This window comes from Filicampus tigris, chromosome 7, assembly GCF_054856515.1.
Source record: "Filicampus tigris isolate MCC_2025a chromosome 7, RoL_Ftig_1.0, whole genome shotgun sequence".
Classification (NCBI taxonomy): Eukaryota; Metazoa; Chordata; class Actinopteri; order Syngnathiformes; family Syngnathidae; genus Filicampus; species Filicampus tigris.
This window is the reverse complement of record NC_141223.1, coordinates 14,024,340-14,046,432: the sequence shown is the minus strand read 5'-3', so window position 1 is coordinate 14,046,432 and position 22,093 is coordinate 14,024,340. Positions and strand designations below refer to the sequence as shown.

The window sequence follows — 22,093 nt, the reverse complement described above, 5'->3', positions numbered from 1 at the left end:
AATATACTAAAACAAATGTTTTAACCACATTGTAAACGTATTAGAATGGACACAAAAATGCACGTCTAAATCGTATAGAAAATACTGTAAGTATTGTAGTGTTTGTGAGCCAGGTATGTGACTCAAAGAGTTGGAGTCTGGGTTGGGGTGGTCATATGATGACTGTGAGTCTGCGTGAGTGTCTGGGCGTGAGCTGTGGCTGGCAGCAGCTCAATAGTGCATCAACAAAATTAAAACAAAATCGATACATTATCCACCATGAAGCCTTAAACACACCAATTGTAAAGTTGTGGACCAGCAGAATCGATTTCACCGCATAAAACAAGAGCGAGAGCTCTCGTGCTGTGCCCCGTACGAAAACTTTATGCTTGAACCCTAAATCAGTAATGTTAGGCAGTAGCGTCACTGCCAGTTGAACTACATTTCTCAGTCGCGTCACTATTGTCAAACATCAAATAGATTTTCAGCAGTCTGTGCTGTAAACATCACATAACGTAACTTTCTTTACAAGCCCACTGTCAACACGTGAAATGTGCACAACCAGTGTGAGACAATAGCCGGCGTGTGTACATCTCGCAGTTGCTATGAGCGATCAGAAAAAAATATCCAAATTACCACCCTCCACTTGCCGGTGTCTGCGAAAATATCAAAGCTTAGTCTAGCCTGGCCCTGCTCAGATTTTGACCTCGCCTCGTGCCAGACTTGCACTGGACACGAAAATAGAGCCTCTTATTGTGCTTGTGCTTTTTATGAACCTTCTAACATCCTTCTCATGTATGGAGGGGCCAAAGCACCTCCCCTGAGGCGCCTCACATGTTAATCTCAAAGAACTCTTCCTGCTGAGAGCAAAGTCTCACTCACTCTAAGCCTCGCATGCCTCCCTGACCCCACCTTTTTGTTCCGAGGCGCCTTTGGCCTTCCTCTCGGGCACCTCCAGGGTCGCCTTGGAATGAGCAGATAGGTATGGGGCCCCCGTACACTCTCTGCGACAGGCTGCAATTTACAGCGCGCAGTGCTGGATACTAGAAAAGGGGGATTTAGAGTGTGCAAAATGATTGCAGTTCTAAATCTTTTCCACTCCCCTCTCATTAGCGTTGATACAAGGCTCAGGGTGATTAGACCATATAGCTCACTCTCGCTCTTGCTTTCTTTCTACAGGATTATCTTATCCCCCTCCACCTTAATTGGACTGCTGAAAGGCATGTACGCACAGTCTGGTGCTTTATTGAATCAAAACATTCCATCAAAATATAGCCTAGGCTGGGATTAGCGGCAGTTAGTATGGATTTTATTCAAATTGGAATTTAGACTTACTATTATTACTTCATAGTATGATAAAGGTTAAGAATGAAGTCTCCCGACAGCTATACGTGATGATTTAGTGGGAAATGAAGCAAAAAGTACTGCACCTGTGCGAGCTCTGTGCACTTACAGTACGGTACGTGTCCTGCTGTGGTATTTTTATAACATCCATTAAAGTAGAAGTCTACCCAAACATATTTTTTTCAAGAATATGTTCTATGCAGGCCCACTAGTTGAAACAAGGCATTCTGATAAATATTGCGGTTGTGGAACAAGAGTTAATTCACCCGTTTTTAGCCATCTCTGGGGGCGGCCATTTTGTCACTTCTATCGACTCAAAATGACATAACAGTTGCTCAGGGCTCAGCGAACGACCAATCATGGCTCACTTGTTTTCTGAAGCTGAGCCATGATTGGTCGTTATCTGAGCCTTGAGCATCTGTGATGTCATTTTCAGTCAACAGCAACTGGCGGTGCAAGGCAACATGGCCGCCTGCTGAGATGGATCAAAAAGGTTGGATTTCTCTGCTTAATTCATATTCTACGAACATAATATTTATCCGAATACTGTGTTCAGACTATTGGGGGCGCACAGAACATTATTATAAAGAACATTTTTGACTTGACTTCCCTTTTAATTCCTGAAACTGGTGTCATGGGTAATATTTTCAAACTTTTGGGGGCTTGCTAATGAAAGAGTTCTAGACTGTCGTCACCCCTTAAAATACAAACATTTTCATCAGGCTTTTGCAAAAGGTAGTCAATTTTTGGGCATTTTGAGGCCCGCCAAAACGCAATACATTTTTTGGAAGAGTAATGATAAACACAACGTTTCCAAGAGAGAAGTATGCAGATTTAAAAAAATAAAAGAATACTTAATACAAAAAGACCAAAAGCAGGCCAGCAGAATAAGTTTCAGCCCAAAAATGTTGGACATTTTTGTTATTGTTTTTTTTCAAAGATTTTTTTTAATTGTGTTACTCTCCAAAACTAACTTTCCCAGAAAGAAGCTTTTTTTTTTTTTTTTAATTCATAGGGTCCGAAATTCGAGGGTTCGAGGTTATGAATTGCACACAACACAGCAGTAACAATACTCAAGAAGTCACACTCAATTACCGCTTTTCATTTGATTGTTTCATATTTATGGCCTATAAGTACTTTTCTTACTTTTATTCACCGTGATAATTTCTTTACTTAGTGTAGCATAGATAGACTACAGCTGTCTTAAACTGAGGAGCCCTTCTACAAAATGAGTGTGAGACTGAGAACAGGCTGACATGAGAATTTTAATGAGTAAATAAAAGTCATGTGACTCAATCCAGTTGCATGGCAATTGCAGTGCTACTAGTTTGTCATGGAAGGGACACAACATGAGCATCCTTTGTCAGCCAGCAATTATAACCCATTTGCTCAGCCCCGAACCTCCACGTCAACTAAAACGTCCCCCTTCGTCGCCAGTAAGTTTACATTTTTTGGTTGGTTCATATATAACAGACAATCGCAAGTCACGCCCCCCGCTGTCGGTTCAGGGACGGGGGAGCTTTTATGCTCTCCACCACCTGGAGGAGCATCCTGGAGGGGTGAACCGACAGCGGGGAGCGTGACTTGCCTGTCAATTTTGACGGATAAGTCATGCCCTCATGGAACATCAGCTGATAAAGACGCGTCACAAGCACACCAGTGACACTCTGATGAAAGCGGAAGTACACGCCGAAACATGTCAGGTAATCAAACGACCTAAAATCACGATTGTCTGTTATATATGAACCAACCAAAAATATAGATAACAAGGAAGACAAAATGACCTTAATGCAACCAGTATGTTTACACTTATCCATCAGTGGCGAGCATCGGCAATCACGCACCGCGTCAACTTTTTATCACCTGTCACGGAAACTTTAAGCATGCGAAGGCCATTTGAACATTCAGTATTTTTAGATGTATTGTGTCTGTTCAGCCGCGTCCCAATTTATCCGGCCTAATCAGACCGTCTGCCCGGCTCAACCAACAGATGAAAGGTCTGCTGGGGATGCTCGACGATGACCAAATAAGGAGCGTCTACTAAGTGGACGGGGGGGGGGGGGAGAGCCTGTGGCATTGAGCTGGCACGGCCCGGGACCCCGCATTCTTTGGCCCGGTCTCAAAAGGATTCTGTCGCTCGTCATCCGCCCACAGTGTTAGTGCACGGAGTTCACGCTCTGCACTTTTATGCTGGGGGGTTTTAAAAACAAGGCAGATTAAGGTTAAGGTGCGTGAGGAACACGCAGTGCAGTTCAAATGCCTCCATTTACTTTGTTGTTTTGACCCTCCTCTTATGCTGCGGGTCAAATTGACTTTTTTTTCATTAGTTAATAAGATTTTTCGGGGGTATGAAACTGACTGAAGCCACCCATTTTTCATAGCTGGAGTTTATCCCAGCTGACTTTGGGTAAGAGGCGGAGTACACCCTATCTTGGGTTCCAGCCAATCGCAGCGCAAGACAAACAAGCATTTACACTCCAATTCATACCTTTGGACAAAGTCTAACCCTAACCCCAAAGAAGCTAACATGCATGTTTTATGGAACGTGGGAGGAAGCCAGACAACCTGTCTAGTAAACTGCCTAATGAAAAGGTCAATTTTACAGATTATGCCCCCTTTAGGGCTGCATTTTTACACTCGTATGACAGCTTGGCTCCTTTGGACAAAATTGTGTCAAACTGGACATTTTCATGGGGAAAACAAACTCATCCCAGACCTCAGAACTGTGAGGCAAACATGCAAACCACATTCAATATTAGGGATGTTTCATACCAGTCTTTGTCAGAACGATACCAGTATGAGTACTCACCGATACCAAGTATAGATACCTCTAGTACTTTTGATGAGCGATTTACCTGTAAATAAAGCTAATGATTCTGGCTTGGATGTCGGCCAGTTCAACAAGGTCAGCGTCTAGTGTTGAGAAACCAGGTCACTCTGGTGAGATAGAAGCTACTGGAACGAGAGCAAGGCATTCATGGAAATATGTATTAGGGATGTAAAAAAAACATTTTGAATTGGAAAATTGGTTTTGATTTAAAAGATGTGAGTCAACAGACATGCAGCATTTGCAGTGCCTCTGATGAATGAGATGTTCTAGTAGTTTTTTTTTTGTTTTTTTTACATTTAGGTTAGTCGCAATCCAAGGTCCTCACAAGTGATTCTCCAGCATCAAAGAGATTTCAGTGTTCAAAGGGCATCAGTCAGGACAAGCACAAAAGAATTTCCAAGGCATTAAATTCACCATGAATCACAAGTGAAGTCAGTCGTCATCAAGTGGAGAAAATATGGCACAAGAGTGACATCACCAACAACAAGACACACGTTTTATTATTATTTTATATCACAAAAGCCTTTGAACAGGAGCATGTAGACATCTATATAAATAAAACCGTATTGTATTGTATTTAAATTCACCGTCTATGGTAATTACAGTATTGCTTAAACAACATATTTAATGAGACTTTTGCAAAGGTGTCTACTCTTTCTGATCTTTTTTGCTGAGTCTGACATTCATAAGAACCCTGTGACTCAAAGTTATGAGCCCAGCTTTTGTAGAACCCACGCCATGCATGTGAATATGATCAAACACCATCTAATACAAACAAATGTAGCCGGTGTGAGCTGCAAAAATTTGCATTAACGGCAGGTGAGGTCATGTGGGTTTTGCTGCAGCCGGTGCTTGAAATGCAAATATGGCTCACAAAGCGCTGGTGAAAGATTAACGCTTAGCTAAACCGGGTGGCCGTTTCAAATTGACTTGACTGCTGATCTTAATTAGAGAAATCCAGAGGAGTGAAGAGGAAACCAGAAATGTGTACTCCCCACTCACCTAACTTACTCTCCGAACCTAAACTCAAAGTTAATATTTTCTCATGTACTAAGTAAACTTTTAACATAAATTATTTGCTACAAGAAGCAAAAATGTGTATTGCTCATGAATTAGTTGGGCATTGAAAACTTGCATTATGTAGGACAGTAACATTTTTTTAATACATTGTAGTATTGCTAACTAAAAAGCATTCATGCATGAGGTCAAATGTGTAGGGAGAGTGGGGTAGGTAGTGCCAATTTTTACTTAAAGTGCCTTTTACGCAAGGCGATCACAGGAATGCCTCCAACTAAAATATGTACATAGTTTAGGATGTTGTGCATCCCCGGGAGCAATCACTTTGGATCTTAAATAAACTGTTTGAGAAATATAGCTTTCGAAAAAAAGTGGTTTGGCGCACAACTTGCCCCTAGTGCGGGGTAAATAGTGCCATTGGGGTGGAAATCACTGGGGTGAATTGTGCCGTTGATAACTGAAGTAAAAATGATTTTAATCCCACAAACAATGATGCTGTATAAAAGCAAGACCAATTCAATACCAAAGTACTTCATCAAAGGCCAATTTGCTTCAACAAGGCCTAGTGCCACATGAACACATGGTCAGAACAAAATGAATATTCCTAAATGAGCACCATGATCGCATCTGCATCTGAATATCTTCACAGATTCGGCCTACTACTGGACATTCCACTTGTCAACGCTGCAGGGGAAGGTGAACTTGTGCTCCCTTCTTGCTGTACCACCAAGCCTATGTGTGGTTTGGGTTTTTAGGGGTTTTGAACCCGGTTAATGGCATTTCTATTAACTTCAACGGTGAAGGTTGATTTGCGAGCAGTGATTTGAGTTGTAAGCGTGGTCATGGAATCAATTGCACTCGTAAGTCAAGGTTCCAGTGTATGAGAAATATGCAGTCAAAGAGTGAGGAGATACTTTTTGTGTACTTTTTTGTCTTAGCGAGATATTTGCAATGTACTCACATTTTGCGAATGTGAGGTCTTATATTTGATCAAAGTGGCCTTTAAAAAGGGTCGTAAAAAGTCTTTCTTGACTTCCTTAAGCTGCCTGCACTTAATCTTGTGTGTGAAGTCCTGCGAAGTGTGTGAATTTGGATTTATCCATTAACCCTGCTCACTTCCTTCACGACTCAGTGATCAAATCGGTGGCGTTTTACCGGTGGCCTGTGCTGCTAACAGTAATCCACATGGGTGGGGATTCGGATGGGTGTTCTGTCATACTCGGGTCACTTGTTTTTCATGGGTTGATTGTTCTGGAACACACAGAGAGCGCCGATTCCACTACATTGTTTAAGCCTCGGCAAGGTTTGACTTTGTTAATGTCAAATTAGTCATCCTCCACCATGCAGACTGGATGGATAATAGCAACACATCAAACCGGCGTCGTTCCTTCGTGTAGAAAAGTATAAAACGGTGAGTGGAGCGTTTAAAAATCCACCACAGGCATGAATAATTTAAATGCATTTTTTTTTCAAGGGAGAAGGTAGATGGCAGAAAGACAAATAGACCCTTCATATGACAGCTGAGGAGGGGAATCGGTGTGAGCAATTGGACGACAAATTTGCACCCGATGAACTGGACTATTCATTATAGCTGTCATTTGATGGCTGACCGGACAGGGAAAATAGCTATTAAGACCCAGACACAAAAAAGGGAGCTCTTGCAATATCATTATTGTTCGATCCCTCTATGACTCAGGTTTTAGTCTTATTCACCGCATTTGACATTATGATTTGCTAATCACAATGATGATGTCAGGAACTCCATTAACAAGCGTCTTTGGAGAGAATGATGTGATTTGTGGAAAAGTAAAACCACTCGTGTGCATAGATAATTCATCGTCTTTGGCTCAGAGAAGAGATCATAGTTAATTGTTGAAAGGAAAAATATGTCTTGCCCTCTGTAGCCTTTTGGCCTAATTAGAGCTCCGTGTTTTTTTTATTTGCCTGATGAAGAGCATTAGCGATTGTATTAAGGTGAGTCAGGGGAAGGTAGAGTGTGTTCCTTGAGCATCATTCGTCAAAAGATTCGCTGTCGATCACGAGACGGATGTTTTCAATGATTATTTTTCTTAGCTGCATCCAAAATGGACCTTTTTTGTTCTTTCAAAACATGAAGCTGTTAAGCTCTGATTTTGTGGTTAGTTGCTTGTTGATGAGAAAATATCTTGAGTTACAGAATATGACTCATAACTGTTGATTGGGTGCACTATGGGAATTACTTTGTTTATTATTTCTCTTTCAAGTCATGTTTTTGGGCGCTCAACATGCCAGAAATCTCACGAAATTATTAATGAAAGTGTATGTATTTGAGAGGTCACCAACACGACCCCCCAAAAACTCACTCAGTAGTGCCCCCTGGAAAGTTGGAAAGAAGTAGCCCCCCAACACCAGCTTCCCTCAGGCTATGCTCCCATTGCATGACATGATGCCCAATTAATTATGATTTTTTTTTTGTCATATGCGATCTTTCTACGCACTCTTTCTATGAACAGAACGTGTCCACGATGTGACAGGCATGCGCACAAAGCACGACGTTGAGTGACATGCACCAAAAAAACAATCACGTGGCGCAATGTTTACGGACGCCGTGGCTCATTTCACAATGACAGAAGAGCAAGGTGGGAGGAGGTAGAAATATTTGGGGGAAATGAGACGGCGCTCTTGTCGTTGATGTTTATGTCAACAAGTGAACCATCTGTGTGGATGAATAACTACGATCACGACAAACATCCATGCTCCATGTTTCATGTGGGATGAAATTAAAGTCAAATATCAAAGTTAAATATCAGCACTCGACACAAAAACGACATCTGTGCCACTCATTGGCATCACTTTACAATAACACCCATAATTAAGTTTGTTGTAATATACTACGTTATAGTACAAAAAAAAAGGTCTTCCTTTTTTTGTCACAGGTGGATACCACATTTTGATTGTGTAGATCAATTTATTACTTTTAAATTATGCATACGAGTGAAGAAAAACAAACCTTTTTGATAAAGTTTAAATTAACACAACATTAAAAAACAATACAAGTGTTTATTTTAGTTTTCTTTAGCACAGAGCATTTTCCCAATTTACTCCACTGATTTCACTACCTTCCGTTAAAAAAATATGTATACAAGTACTTCTTTTTGTATTCATGGATAATTTCACTGTATTAGTGCAACTCTGCATAGTGTATAGTTTTAGTTCAATTTTAAAACGCACTAAAGAATTACAACTAAAAATTTTAAGGCCAGCGTATCGCCATCAGATTTAAGTTGCTCCTTTATTTATAAACATGTCAGGAATGATGGCTTGAGTTGCAAAGTTTAATGCAAGTTGACTGTACTATCACCTTGTCTTCATGATTAATTTGTGCGTAAAGAATTTAAGCTGCAATCCAATGATGCTTATTATAAGAGCAGCAGCTCGACTGTTAGTGATTACTCGACACTAATCGCGACTACTGTTGGTGATTAGTCAACTAGCAAAATAATCGTTTGTGGCAGCCCTATCTGAGATTAGCATCATGGGCAGTTAATGGACTAAAAGAAAAACAGGCTATGTGTATTAAGACAATGTTGCTGTTGTTTTTGACCAAGGCCGTCAGAAAGGGAGCTTTGCTGACTTCATATTTAATTAATTGCTTCCCACAGGTGTCGTCTTTGTGGATTTGTCGAAAATGATGCATTCACGCGCCTTGTCTGGGATGAGTTGAACAGAGACATGCAACAAACTATTTTCCACGAAAGTGCCAAAAATCCCCTTATGAAAAGGACAGAGCGGGTATGGAAACATTGGCTCACAACATGATGTCCATATACATGTATCATGTGATGTGAATTCAACCAATGAGACAGAGCGTGCAGCCATTGTGCAGAGTGTCCAGACTTTCTTCTTATTCAAATTTGACCACACCAGTTTGACCAATAAAAAATATATTGGGTGCACGTGTATACCATAAAAGTACACACAAAAAACCCTCAAGGACCCATTCCAAGGCTTGAACTCCTACTAGGGAATTTGCCCAAATAAGCACCAATCGGAAGCAGATGTGGAAAGGCGAAATTGCACATCTAATGTTGGTGGAGCATGGCGAAAAAGTTTTACAATTGGATTCACCCTACAAAGGTAGCGTGAGGGCCTTTTTATTACTGCTTCCTGCTTTAATTGTATTTGGCTGTCATTAGATTGTCGTGGCTTGGTGAGTGCAGCTGCCTCAAGAGAGGTGTTGAAATGATTTAGAAACATGTCTGCAGTGCATTTGCCCTTTTTTCAAATATAATTTTTTTGGACTGCCTGAGGAGTCAGACAGGTCAAAAGGAAAGAAATGGGAGTAGGTGCACACTCCTCTAAACACGCTTCACAGCTAATAGAGCACTCGATGTCAGCATCTTGAGCATACAGGCCGGGAGAGGAAATGGAAACAGTTGCGAGGTGGCGGGTTTACTGACCGGAACATCCAGGTCGGGGTTGGGATGAGAGTAGAGAACCCCAGTCATGCTGAACACAAACAGTGCGAATCCACTGAACCTTGCAATACTTTTTTCCCTTCACACTCTTTTCCAAGCTGCCAGACGTCTGGCGGTACACTCGTAACCGGATTGTCGTCGTTGCAGGCAGCAACTTTCTCCGTCTTTTCACTGAGTGTGTGTGTCGACTTTTAAGAAGCAATTATTTAAGCTGCCTGCTGGAGCTTGAAACATAAAAAGCATAAAAACATAAACATTTGATTTTTTTTTTTTCCCCCCACTATTTTCTCTCAACTTGTGCACCGCTGATGTAACACTTCACCTGGTCTGAGATCTGTAACACGTCTGGGTGCGTCTTTGAAATCTGCTTCAAAAGGCCACCATGAATGGAAGCAGTTCAGATGGGACACCCACACCTTTTTATCTTAATTAGAAGTGAAGCAGTTGGATCCTACAAACCCAGTGTAAGGCTTGCCCGCCTTTCATACCTCCCACGGATACTCAAAGGCGAACAATGTTTTTCAAAAGCGCTGTATCACCGGAGGCCTACCAAAATGTACGTTAGGTTTAATGAAGACCGAAAATTCTCCATAGGGGTGAATGTGAGCGTGAATGGTTTTGTCTGTATGCGCCTTGTAATTGGCGAGTAAGTCACCCACGACCCTAATGAGCACAAGTGGTGTCAAACATGAATCGATATTTTTTTTCAAGTGTTCTTTTGTTTTGCAGGCGGCAACAAACTAAGGAACCAGCAGTTCCGTCTCAACTGGGCCTGGATCTCACTAGAGAGTAGGCATTACGTGGTGGATGAGGAGCTCAAGTTCCTGGAGGTGGTGCTGAAACGTCGAGGGTACCTGGGGGAGACCTCCTTCGTTAGTAAGTTAAGAGCCGGGACACCCCTCAGTTCAGTGAGATCCAATGCAAGGGATGCATGGAAAATGTCTGCCTTTGTAATGATGGATAGAACCGTTTTTCCCAACCATTATTGAAAATAATATCCACCCATCCATTATTTATACCCCTTCTCCTCACAAGGGAGTGCTGGAGCCTATCCCAGCTCCCAAGGGGCAGTAGGCAGGGGACACCCCGAATTGGTTGCCAGCCAATCGCAGGGCACTATTGAAAATAATAATATAATAATATTAAAAATCTCAAGTTACAAACGTCATGTCATGTCATGTCATGTCATCTTCCAAACCGCTTATCCTATACAGGGTCGCGGGGAGTTGCTGGAGCCTATCCCAGCCGTCAATGGGCGAAGGCAGACTACACCCCGAATTGGTTGCCAGCCAATCGCAGGGCACTATTGAAAATAATAATATAATAATATTAAAAATCTCAAGTTACAAACGTGTGCATTGTATACTGTAGGTTAATTATGTACCTTCTGCTATCTAGTGGAAGAGCAATTAATTGTTCTGCCCTCACAATATGTCGCTGACATAGACAGATGAACACAGATACTTCCCATGGCACATCTGACAATCTCTCACAGTACACAGACACACATTATATACATATATATTAGGCTTGCAACAAAAACTGGTTTGAAATGGAAAATAGTTTTTTGATTTAAAAGATCGAATTGAACCGAATTGAGTGGTACCATTTTGAAATATATCGAGATACATATCGAACCGTCTTTTATCGGAGAGCTATATCTGAGAAGGAAATGGCACATTAACAGTACTGACGAGTTCATTCAAATGTATGTAAATGACCACATAAAGGTCATTGCAACGTACCCTCACAAACTGAGCCGTACCATATCGAATCAAATCGCAATCCCACTTTACCTTTGTGATTGACGATTACGTCCCAACAGCAACGATCGCATCTCTGCAAACAAGAAGCAGTCGATAGGCAGCTCCTCGTTATAAGAAAATAAGTAAAGAAAATAAGTAAAGAATCTTGGTGCCACAGTGCACATTAAACCCTGCGAGGGTAATTTTCCTTTGCTATTTATGAGCCCACAAATATTGTCCAACTCCAACACATACACAACCTTTCACCCCTCTCCACGGGCCACCATTTACTCTCTGGATGTACAATAGCGCTCGGTGGACATCCCTGTGAGAGGTCACCTGCAATTGCTGGCACCGCGCTGAATGACGCACCGAGCAATTTAGCGGCTGGAACTAAACAAACAATAAGCTGCCAGAGACAACTGGAGCCACTTTTATTATATCTATTACCAGTGGTTGTTTACCATAGGTGCCACTGTTTTCTTTTTCTTTTTGGTGTCACCATTAAGCATCTATAAAGTGAAGGGATCATCAAAATGACTTGATGTTAAAGGTCGGATCCCGTGGCATCATTAACAGCTTCCTTCAGGACCTCACACTAATGCAATTGCTCTAGAGGCAATATGCAAATTTCTGACCTTTGTTCAGCCTGGTATACGCCTCACCCCAAAATTCAGTCACCGTTTGAAAAAAAAAGCAATTGTCTTTGCGTGGATCATTAAAAAATGTATCAGGAGAGAGGAGCTGATAGTAAGGTGCGAAGACAGGGTGTGAAATTGAAAAAGCTCACTTCTAATTACTTATGAGCAAAATAATGAAAAGGAATTTTACAAGTGAAAACACTGTCTGATGATCTCCATGTGATAGCCTCACAAATTAAAGCTAAACAAGGATGTGTATTTAAAGAACGTGGGTGGAAACACAAATTGTTTTGATTATCCGGAGCATGGCTTGCTGTTTTATTAATGCTATAAATGAAAGAAATTCTACTTTGAATTCAGCGCACATTATGTATTTAAAATACACTGAGGCTGCCGCATGCATTCAAATGCACTAAATTGACTCGAATATTGAGACGTTCCAATTAATCAATCAAACAATTTCAATTTGGTCATGAACTTATGCTCGGATCATTTTGGTGTGGTAGAAAAAGCCCATCACACACTTTTTGGATGAAAGAAATTACCTTGGACACCAACATTTTGATGGAAGATTTCCCATTAGAGTGAAAGCTGTAACAGTTTGTAAGTGAGGAACATTTCAGTTTTCCTTCCTGTCGGCGGATTTGCCACAGGTCCCAATATTTTGTCCATGTATACACCAAGTATTGAGTATGGATCACAAATTCAATTTTGCACACTATGTATCCAAAGTAGCAACTGACACAATATTGAGTGGAGTTCCTCAGGGAAATGCTGTAGGTCCACTACTTTTCCACACAAGTTTTGACTAATTGTCCATGTGGTGGAATAGCCATGTGTCCCAATACTTTTGTCAGTGCATAATATATAGTGTACATACTAGACAACACTAGTGTATATCATTACAAGACTTTGTTCATCACCCATCCAAAGTAACAATCAGTCAGGCACAATTTGGAGTGGAGTTCCTCAGAAAAACATTTTAGATCCACTAGTTTTCTATAAAACTAGAACTCTCCTTATCCTTGTAACAAGAATATCAAGTCAAAATTGGCTATGGTATTGCAATAGACCTCACAAATGAACAACAATCCCCACAGACACACCCTAAATCCCTTGTAGAAAGTTGTCACAGAAGCATGAAAGCAGCTAAGGTTATAGCAGCTAAGGGCCAACAATTGTTTCTTCCATTTTCACATCCTGTTGCTGGACTGTGTCTTAATAATTTTGTTGTCCATATGGCATATGAGCCCTTTGTGTCTGCACCTCTCGTCAGATCAATGAAGAGTGAACGAGAACAAGTGAGAACAATAAACCTGCCGTCCGGTGATGGAAAGATCACAAACGTTGAAATCGGATAAGTCAGAACAATTTTGTCCTTACAAGCCCCTCAACAGCCATACAACCTTTTATGTTGTACATTGCTCACTAGATTGAGCGCAGCCTTACATTACCCCAGAGTGTGATTCGCCATAAAGAAAATAACACATATTTTTCAAACAAAAGGTCAAACATTTACGGACCCAACAAAATGATCAAAGATTTTTAGTTTGAACTCTCTTTTACCGCTTGTACAAATACGTTGCCTTGAACAATAATTACCCTAATTATTTCATGTGAATACCTATTTCCAACACGGCTAATTAGCCTGTCTAGCTAAAATAAAGTGGTGTCTCTCGTTGTCTTTTTTTTTTTTTTTTTCATTTTTGAAATGCAGGCCACAATCCAGGCTGCCATTAGAGTGCAGTGAGTGTTTGAGTCACTGCTGCCATGCAGGATGCGTGCTAAAGTTTTAGAATGGATCCATTCTCCTTGCCAAGTTAACCCCACCCCACCCCTGAGGGGGATGCTAAAATGGACCATCTTAGTTTGGCTACGCGGGAGCCTCTTTCCCTCCTATCTCTACTTACATATCAAAGTCCTTGCTTTCATTTCAAAGAGCAGGTGAATAAATCAGTTACAGTCCCCCAAAAAGTCAAACGTATGCATTTCCTGTGTGCAGCCTGAGCATCTTTCTTCTACAAGTGGAATTATTTAACGTTTTCCTTGTGCTGACAGTTCATTGAGGCCCGAGCAGCAATGGTCCTCTTGAAATGGCTTTCTGTATTATTAAGATTGGTCTTAGTAAATGAAATTGCCTTTTGGGCATTAAAACATGACACAAAATGCAGAATGCAGGGAATTGTCAATTATGCTTTGACGTATCAGAATTTGGCCTTATACTTTAATGAAGCCTTTCAGGGGAATGATCCAATGAGTAGCAATTTGGAATTGGCGTTAGTTCGCAGATGGACAACGCTTGATTGTACAGCTTTTGGCGGCTACATAAAGCACAGTCAAGTTATGTAATGTTTACTCCAAATGCTCTGATTACTTGTAATTTGTTACAATGTTAATATTATATATGTTAATATTATATTATTATAGACTATTTTGATGTAAAAGTTTACATATGTAATGATTCCAGGACATGACTAGGGGAAGATAAACATACTCCACAGCTTTCCAAATCTGGTGCGGGGATGTTCCCAAACACCAGTTTCATCAACACAAAATGTGGTTGGAGACAAACAAGGAGTCGCCCACTTTCCGTTGGAAGTGGCAGTTTTTTGAGTTAAGACTTGAATTCACTCCTCTCATGGGAATGATCTTCTCAGTACTGAATTTGAATTGTTTAAAACACAAGACGATGCTTAATTGTAAAGCTTTGCTTTTGAGGAGGTTGTAAACTTTGGGTGATATGTTCAGTATTTGTTGACATCTTCCCAAAATGTTAAAAACACATATAATAGTCATCACATTACTCCACTTGCTCAGATTCCCCTTGAATTAGATATGGTGGGGGTCTTGTATCCTGTGAAAGTTTACATCCACTCCCCTACAGAAGTATTAGGACAGTGAAGCCAATTTATTTGTTTTTGCCTAAAACCGAAATCATTTGGGTTTGATTTTAATCGATCAATATGTGTCAGTTTCAGTTCTGGTTTTTGACCTTAAAGACCACATTTATGCCATCTGGAGGTGTATGCAACATGTAAGCCATAGTTGGGTTAAAGACAAGCAAATGTGAAGCTGAGAAGATGGGAAATCAATCGACGGCATTGCACGAACATCGAGGCTCTGTCAGCAGGGACTGTGTTTTCCCAATGTGTCGGATTTCTTTTGGACAGTCTAGTTTCTCCTCTAAAGGAGCCAGACTCTGTAATCCTAGCGAGTTGAGGCTGGAGACTGATCCAAACATCTTTGGCAGTAACCTCAAAAAAAGGCTGATGTCTAGACAGAGTTGCTCACATGACGATTTTGATATTTAATATTGACGCTACTTCCTATGGCACGGATTTGAAATATGGACTCCTTTGTCCGAATTGTATCTTGCTAATCTACTTTCTTGAGAGCCTTCTATGGGCAAATGTTGAGAATTAACCTTTGTGCTAAAACATTTGATATGAAATAAACAAATAGATAAAATAACATGCACCAAATCACTAGTGCCTCATGTGAATTTAGAAAATAACCAGTTTTATGTAATTGGGTAGATGTGTCCATTATGATGTGACGCACAAAAATGTCTCAAGACCCCATGCCCCACAAAGCAGCAGGAAGTCGGCCAGTAAATTTCAATTTTAGTTTATTCAGTGGTTTGTTTGTTTTTTTGTTTGTTTTTTTGTGCAATTGTGGCAGTTGGGATAATTGCCCTGCGGTGGGCTGCCATGTTTACTGCAAAAGCCCCGCTACATGTTGTGTGGTCATTTAGAAGAGACAATGAAGTTGGCGCGTGACATTTTACTGGCCTTGACGCTCCTGCCGCCAGCGTCACAGCGACAGTCAAGCGGCTCGCACGCTGAAGGTCAAACACGGGCTCCAGACTGAGGAGATGGATAATTGGCTTCAGCTCGACCATAACCATCTGAGACACGCAGCTTGGGACTGAAGATGGGCAGATATCGAACCAACCTTTGACCAATGGGACTTGGTCTGGCTTTATTGATGAGTTTCTTTATGACTAGTTCAGCTGTTGAGAAGCCAGTGGAGTTTTTATATGACAAATATTGTTGGGCAACCAACCACTTTACTTTCAGTTCCAGCAGCATCATAGTGAACAACGCATAACAGTGCCCAAATGTCACAATTTCGGTGCTTACCCTGGTTTTAAGGTGAGAGTTCAGTTCACTAAATTCTGACTTGTTTAATGACATGGAAATGAAACATAAATGGTAATTGCTAGTAATACATCCTCTAAGAAATGGCTCTTTCTTGAATAATAAAAAAAGGTATACGATAAATACGTTTTAAAATTCCAAAACAAGTGGAATAACATAATTGTTTAAGTCATTTTTAACTTAGTTACAATGAAATCTCAATGAAAATACAAATGTGTTTCAAAAAATTTTGTGTTTTTTTCTTGTTTTCTGAAAATAACCAAATGATATTTCCAACAGCAATACTGTAAAGAACACAGACGACACTCCTTGACCCTTACCTAATATATTCTGCATAGCGTACAGACATTTATATATATTTGGCAATTGTATCAGTACTTTTATGACATATCACTTAAAAAGACCAAGATTTAAGGAACAAAAAAACCCAGATTAATTCTCTACTATATAGCTGTATTTGCAAATTAAGTCATGTTTTTTGATACGGTAAAAGCTTTTTCTTTGTATCCTCTGCAAAGGCATCGGCACCAAGGACGGAACAGCGCTCAAGGACAAAGATTTTCGCGGCAAAGCTCAGAAGCAGGTGCAGTTCAACCCGGGTCAGACCGCCGCCACCTGGAAGGTCCGCATCCTGCCAGATAGCGAGTACGAGGTGTCTGAGATCTTCCAGATTGTCCTCTCCGAGCCTGTGATGGCCGTCCTTGAATTCCCAGAAGCCGCCAGCGTGGAGATCGTGGACCCTGCAGATGGTCAGTCACTGGATTTTACCCTCTCAATACAGTGTATACTGTGAACCCCTGCATATTAACTTCTTACTGGTACCTTGGTCCTTGGCTTTTGAGATTGGTTCGAATTTCCGAATGGCATGCAATTAACTAGTTTGTAGAGTTGCATAAGACTGTGGTCTTGTGGCATAAGAGGGTATGCTCAGTTCCTGCCATACTTGTTGATTTTCTTTTGATTATTTCATACTTATAAGAAAACATTGGTTTTTTTATACAAATATTTACTCTACCTGTGTCTTTACCACTGCATTAGCGTAGGAGAGTGGATTGTGCTGCTGTACCTAATGAAGTGGCAGCCTTTAATAGTGCAATCCAGGATATTTATCCTGAAGTGGGATTTGACAGCAGAGCCATTTTCAACCACTTAACTGCTTAAGTGTTTCAGGTCAAATGCTTTGTTGTGCAGGTAGGACGACCTCGCCACTTGCAATCATAGCATATACAGCGTCGGTTGAATGAAGTGTGACCCTGGAAAAACTACTTGGGCGCAAGCAGCAATTACGCACTAGAGTGCGTGTGGCTTCTCCGTGGAAGCTTTATGCAGAAAAATGACTAAAGCCAAAGAAATAACAATAGGGTTTTATGGAAGTATGGATAGAGACTGACTAGAAAAGTCATCAAAGTGGGTGATAAGTCAAGGAGCATCCTGAGTTTGGCCTAGGACTTTAACTTAATCTTCCAGATAACTGGGATGAACTTGGAAAACTGTTTGGTTCAGATAGCTAAGGGCATGTGAAATGTCATAAAAAGTAACTGGGTAGCACATTAAACGGGGAACACATGGGTCCAAATATGGGTCCAAAATTTAGAATGAAAGACCAGATAATCAGATATGATATTGTCTCTGAAAGATTATCCTGAGTGATTAACTAACAAACGTAAATACTAATACTGTACGAAATTTACCATGTCAAAGAGTTATCTGTAATCAGCACCGAGTTGGGCCAAGCCACTGATTGTGATGTGAAAGTATAACCAATCAGAAAGAGGAAGCTCTCTCAAGTTGTTGCCGGCCACAAAAAAAAAGGATCGACTTGCTACCACAGAAAATTCCTAGGTCTTTATTGTTGAACCTTTAAAAAACTCTAGGCACTTGGACATACCAGACTTTGTCAGGGAGTCAGGTGAGTCCTGTTGAGTTACCTGACTGTTGCTGTTGTTGTGTTGTGTGTTGATATAATGTGGCCTTCAAGTCATTCACCACACTAAAAATGGCAAGAAGAGTTTGCCACTGAAATGCCGTTCGCAGGCAAGCTAAATGCTGGCCAAGCTTCTTCGATTTCTTCTTTCGACTACAACTCTTTCCTCTTGCTGCCCTTGTGCAATGATTTTTAGCATCCTAACCGATTTTGAAAATGTAAGCGATCTCACGACGAGAACAAAATCAGCATGTGACTTAATAGTGTGTGATGTACTTGATGTCATGGTATCAAAACTGACAAGTGGCGCCCCAAGGCAGCAAAGAAGAAAAAATGTTGGGCCCCGATACCTTTTACAAGGAGATCAGGGATGGAAAAACACAATTAACACCCCTACACCACAGTCAAATCTATCCATCAAACAATTTTCTATAGCGCTTGTTCTCATTTGGGTCACGGGTAAAATGGAGCCTACCGCAGCTGAGTTTTCACATATTCAAAAACAACCAGTCACAACAATTCAGAGTCTTCAATAAACCTAACCTGCATGGTTTTGAAATGTGGGATTAAACTGAAATTCACAGAAAAACAAAACTCACAAGTAGCCGAGATTGGAACCCCGAACATGAGAGATGCAAGGCAGACGTGCCCTGACAAGAAAATTGTTTTTTCGTGTCCAGAAATCAGACCTTTGATGACTTAACGGGAAGGAAAGGGAAGGAACATACTGAAATTGAGCCCGATTGTTTTTACCCTACTTTAAAATGCTATTAGAAAAATATATGTTTTAGCAATTGATGTGTCCAGGGCTGTACTACTTGAATCCAGACTCATGTTTTTTTGTTGTCTCAGACTCCTTGGCATTTGACTCAGACTTGTTTTGGACTTCACCGTCGGACTCGCAAAATATTTTTAGTGACTCGACTGAATCCAACTATGTTTTTATTCTTGAACATCCTCCTTCAAAAGCAACTTGAAATATATTTTTTTAAGATTATCACAAAAACTATCTGATTGGTTGACCTGATTGCAAGCTGAAGCACGTTTTTTCTTTCAGTCATGTAATCCAACAGCGGGGTTGTAAAATCTTGTTTTACCAACTGGCTAATTGGTGCTAGCCAGAACACCTTAAAAAAAGGAAAAAAAAACTATCAATCTGGACTTGGACTTGACTTGATTTCAGACTTTTGTGACTCAGACTTGACTTGGACTCGGTGAAGATCGACTTGACTACAGCCCTGCTTAGAGCCATCGGGTGTATTTGAACCATTTCCTTGCATGGACGTTTTTATTTGATTGTATCCCTCCTTCTTCTCAAAGTGCTCATCCTGTTGTGTCTTCTCTTTCAAAGAGTTGACTGATCAAGTTTTGAATGGAAATGTGTGTAACCCACTCAAAACCTTGCAAGCATCAAACCACCGGAAAGGAGCCGCAATCTGGTGGATGTAAATCGTAATCATGCCGCATTCAGGTCAAGCTTTCATGACGGAGAAATGCGGGGCACGACTCGATAAAAAAGGCCGCAAGGAAGTTCAGATTACCGGCGCCGCTTTTGCATGTGGAGCGGTCATGGAATAAATATGGGCGAGATGCGCAACTACTAAGTGAACAGTGCTTCTGTAAACATGAGTGCTGAGATGGGAAAAAGTGCAGCATATAAATATGGATAAGCAAGTCTCCGGAGACTTTGCCGGCTGGTAAAGGCGGTATTGGCTGTCAACAATTTATGCAAATGCGCATGTTTAGTTGCTAGTTTGTCTTGCGCAACATCGGGCCTCTGCTGGACAATCACCATGCAACATGTCAACACGGGTTCCTTGTCATCTTTTTATTTTTCGATGTATTTCGGCAACTCAAGGAAGAGAAAAAGAAAACACTTTTTTCTCTACTGTGCCTGGAGGTGTTGTGTGTTGTGAAGGTCCCGTTCATGTGCACAATGATGACTGAAGCCCACACAAAAGGGAAGCAAAGCCGCAATAGAGAGAAGTCATGCATTGTGATTGCCATGCTTAATCAAAACATATTTTTTGAATCAGGTTTATAATTAAACATGTCTGTGACAAGCATTTGTCAAATTATGCCCAGGATAAAGAAATATCTAACACCTGACAGTCCATTTTGCACACCATTATGTGACAATTATGGAAATCAGCCCATTTGGAGGGTGCGGTCCCGTCTCATAACAACTGGTTTTGTATCATGACGACCAAGGAGCAGCAGAAGGTGGTTCAAGTGGCTTCTACTTGGGTAAATGGATCCAACAGGGTGGAAAAGTGCCTGTAAAAATGATCAAAATATACCACTGGACAAGAAATGTTGACAATTTTGTTTAGTCATAGATGGGCCTACAAGTAAACTTTTGAACTGAATCCACCCTTGTTTTTCTTCTATCAGGTTTTTGACTGTACATTACCTACAATGTAGATCCTGTTGAAACATTTTACTGCTCTCCAGACATTTGACTGTATGAGCAGTGTGCTGCTGCTACCCGCTCCATATTCAAGCTGCAAGTTTATAACTGGAATGAAATTGAATCATGATGTAGTCTTTTTCCTTTCATGCTGAGAGTAAATGTTCTGTCACAGAACATCCATTGGTGTGTGAACTCCACGTTTTGCATTTAAATGATGTTTGGATCCCCTAATAGTTCATTGCACTTCTCCTTCACTTCATCACGCTCAAACGAAATATATCAAGGGATGTGAGGACGACTTGAGTCTCCTAACGCTTCATTTTCCGCCTTTTCAGAGTCATCCGTGTTCATTCCAGCTTGCGCGTACAGCATCGAGGAAGACGTCGGCGAGCTGATGGTGCCGGTGAGGCGCAGCGGCGATGTGGGCCAGGAACTCATGGTGGTCTGCTTCACCCAACAAGGTAAAAGAAACTGTGTGGTGGAGGGCGTTTCATACGAATGCATATTTTTGGCATGCAAATGAAATGCAATTTTTTTTAATCATTATTATTTGAATGGAACACAAGCTACAATTTGTGCTTCTGGCGTTCAGTTGTTGTTGTTTTTTTAATACTTACCTTTTCAGAATATTTTTTTTTTCCCATTCAAAGAAATATTTAACACCTTTTAGACTGTTTTCTAAAAGGGTGCCTTACTGATAACTGCGTCACCTTTCTCAGGAAAGTCCACTACTAATTCAACATTACAATTTCATAAACATATTTATTATTTGATGTATTTTTCAGTCTTAAGTAATAGAGACAGACTCAAATTAAACAATGCAAATCCAATCTATGTAATTCAGATTCCGTTTTTTAATGCACTTATTCAAGTTAGCGATTCAAATTCAAATATAAATTATTCGGATTCAGTTTCTGGTGGCACATTTCAGCCCGTAAGATTGACTTGTTTAAATTGAACAAACATATCTTTTGGGAAATAGACGTTTTTCATTACCAGGACATGGAGAAAAAAAAATTCTGTAATGTGACAATGTGGAAATCACTCAAGTGGAATTTTAGGGATATAAATGATGATTTGAAGGGAGCTAGCAATCAAAGTACACTTCACCACAACACTCATCAATTGTCCTGATTGTTCTGAAACAATGGGCTTCATATTGTCTCAAATAGACACTGACACTCTAACTTCTGAGAGTAATCATGTCTTCCAAAACTTTTAGGGGATAAAACCACCAAAGTTGGCATGGTGACAATCTTATGGGACACATGAGGAGCATTAAATAAAAATAGGAGGCAGACATCACGCCAGAACATAAAACTAAATAAGAAAGAGAAGAACAAGCTTGTTTAACCCTCCTGCTATGTTCATTCCTCGTGCAGGAACACCCTAGGCCAATTCGACCCAGTGCATATTTAATTACCTCAGTTTTAGAAATGCCCAAAATTATTTTTATTTTTATTATTATTATTATTATTATTATTATTATTATTATTATTATTATTATTATAATTATTATTTGTTATTATTTCCACTACTAAGCAATTCATTGCAATATGTGAAATTAATCATTTTCATCGTAC

General features: G+C 40.5%; 1 protein-coding gene across 1 annotated transcript in view; it reads left to right on the top strand.

Moving 5' to 3' along the window:
- frem2b (FRAS1 related extracellular matrix 2b) overlaps positions 1–22,093 on the top strand; it is a 106,206-nt gene that overhangs the window by 37,241 nt on the left and 46,872 nt on the right. Inside the window, exons 4-6 of the mRNA XM_086036173.1 lie at positions 10,357–10,503; positions 16,692–16,922; positions 20,846–20,971. Of these exons, the coding sequence (XP_085892299.1) occupies positions 10,357–10,503; positions 16,692–16,922; positions 20,846–20,971 (504 nt within the window). The remainder of the gene's footprint in view (positions 1–10,356; positions 10,504–16,691; positions 16,923–20,845; positions 20,972–22,093) is intronic.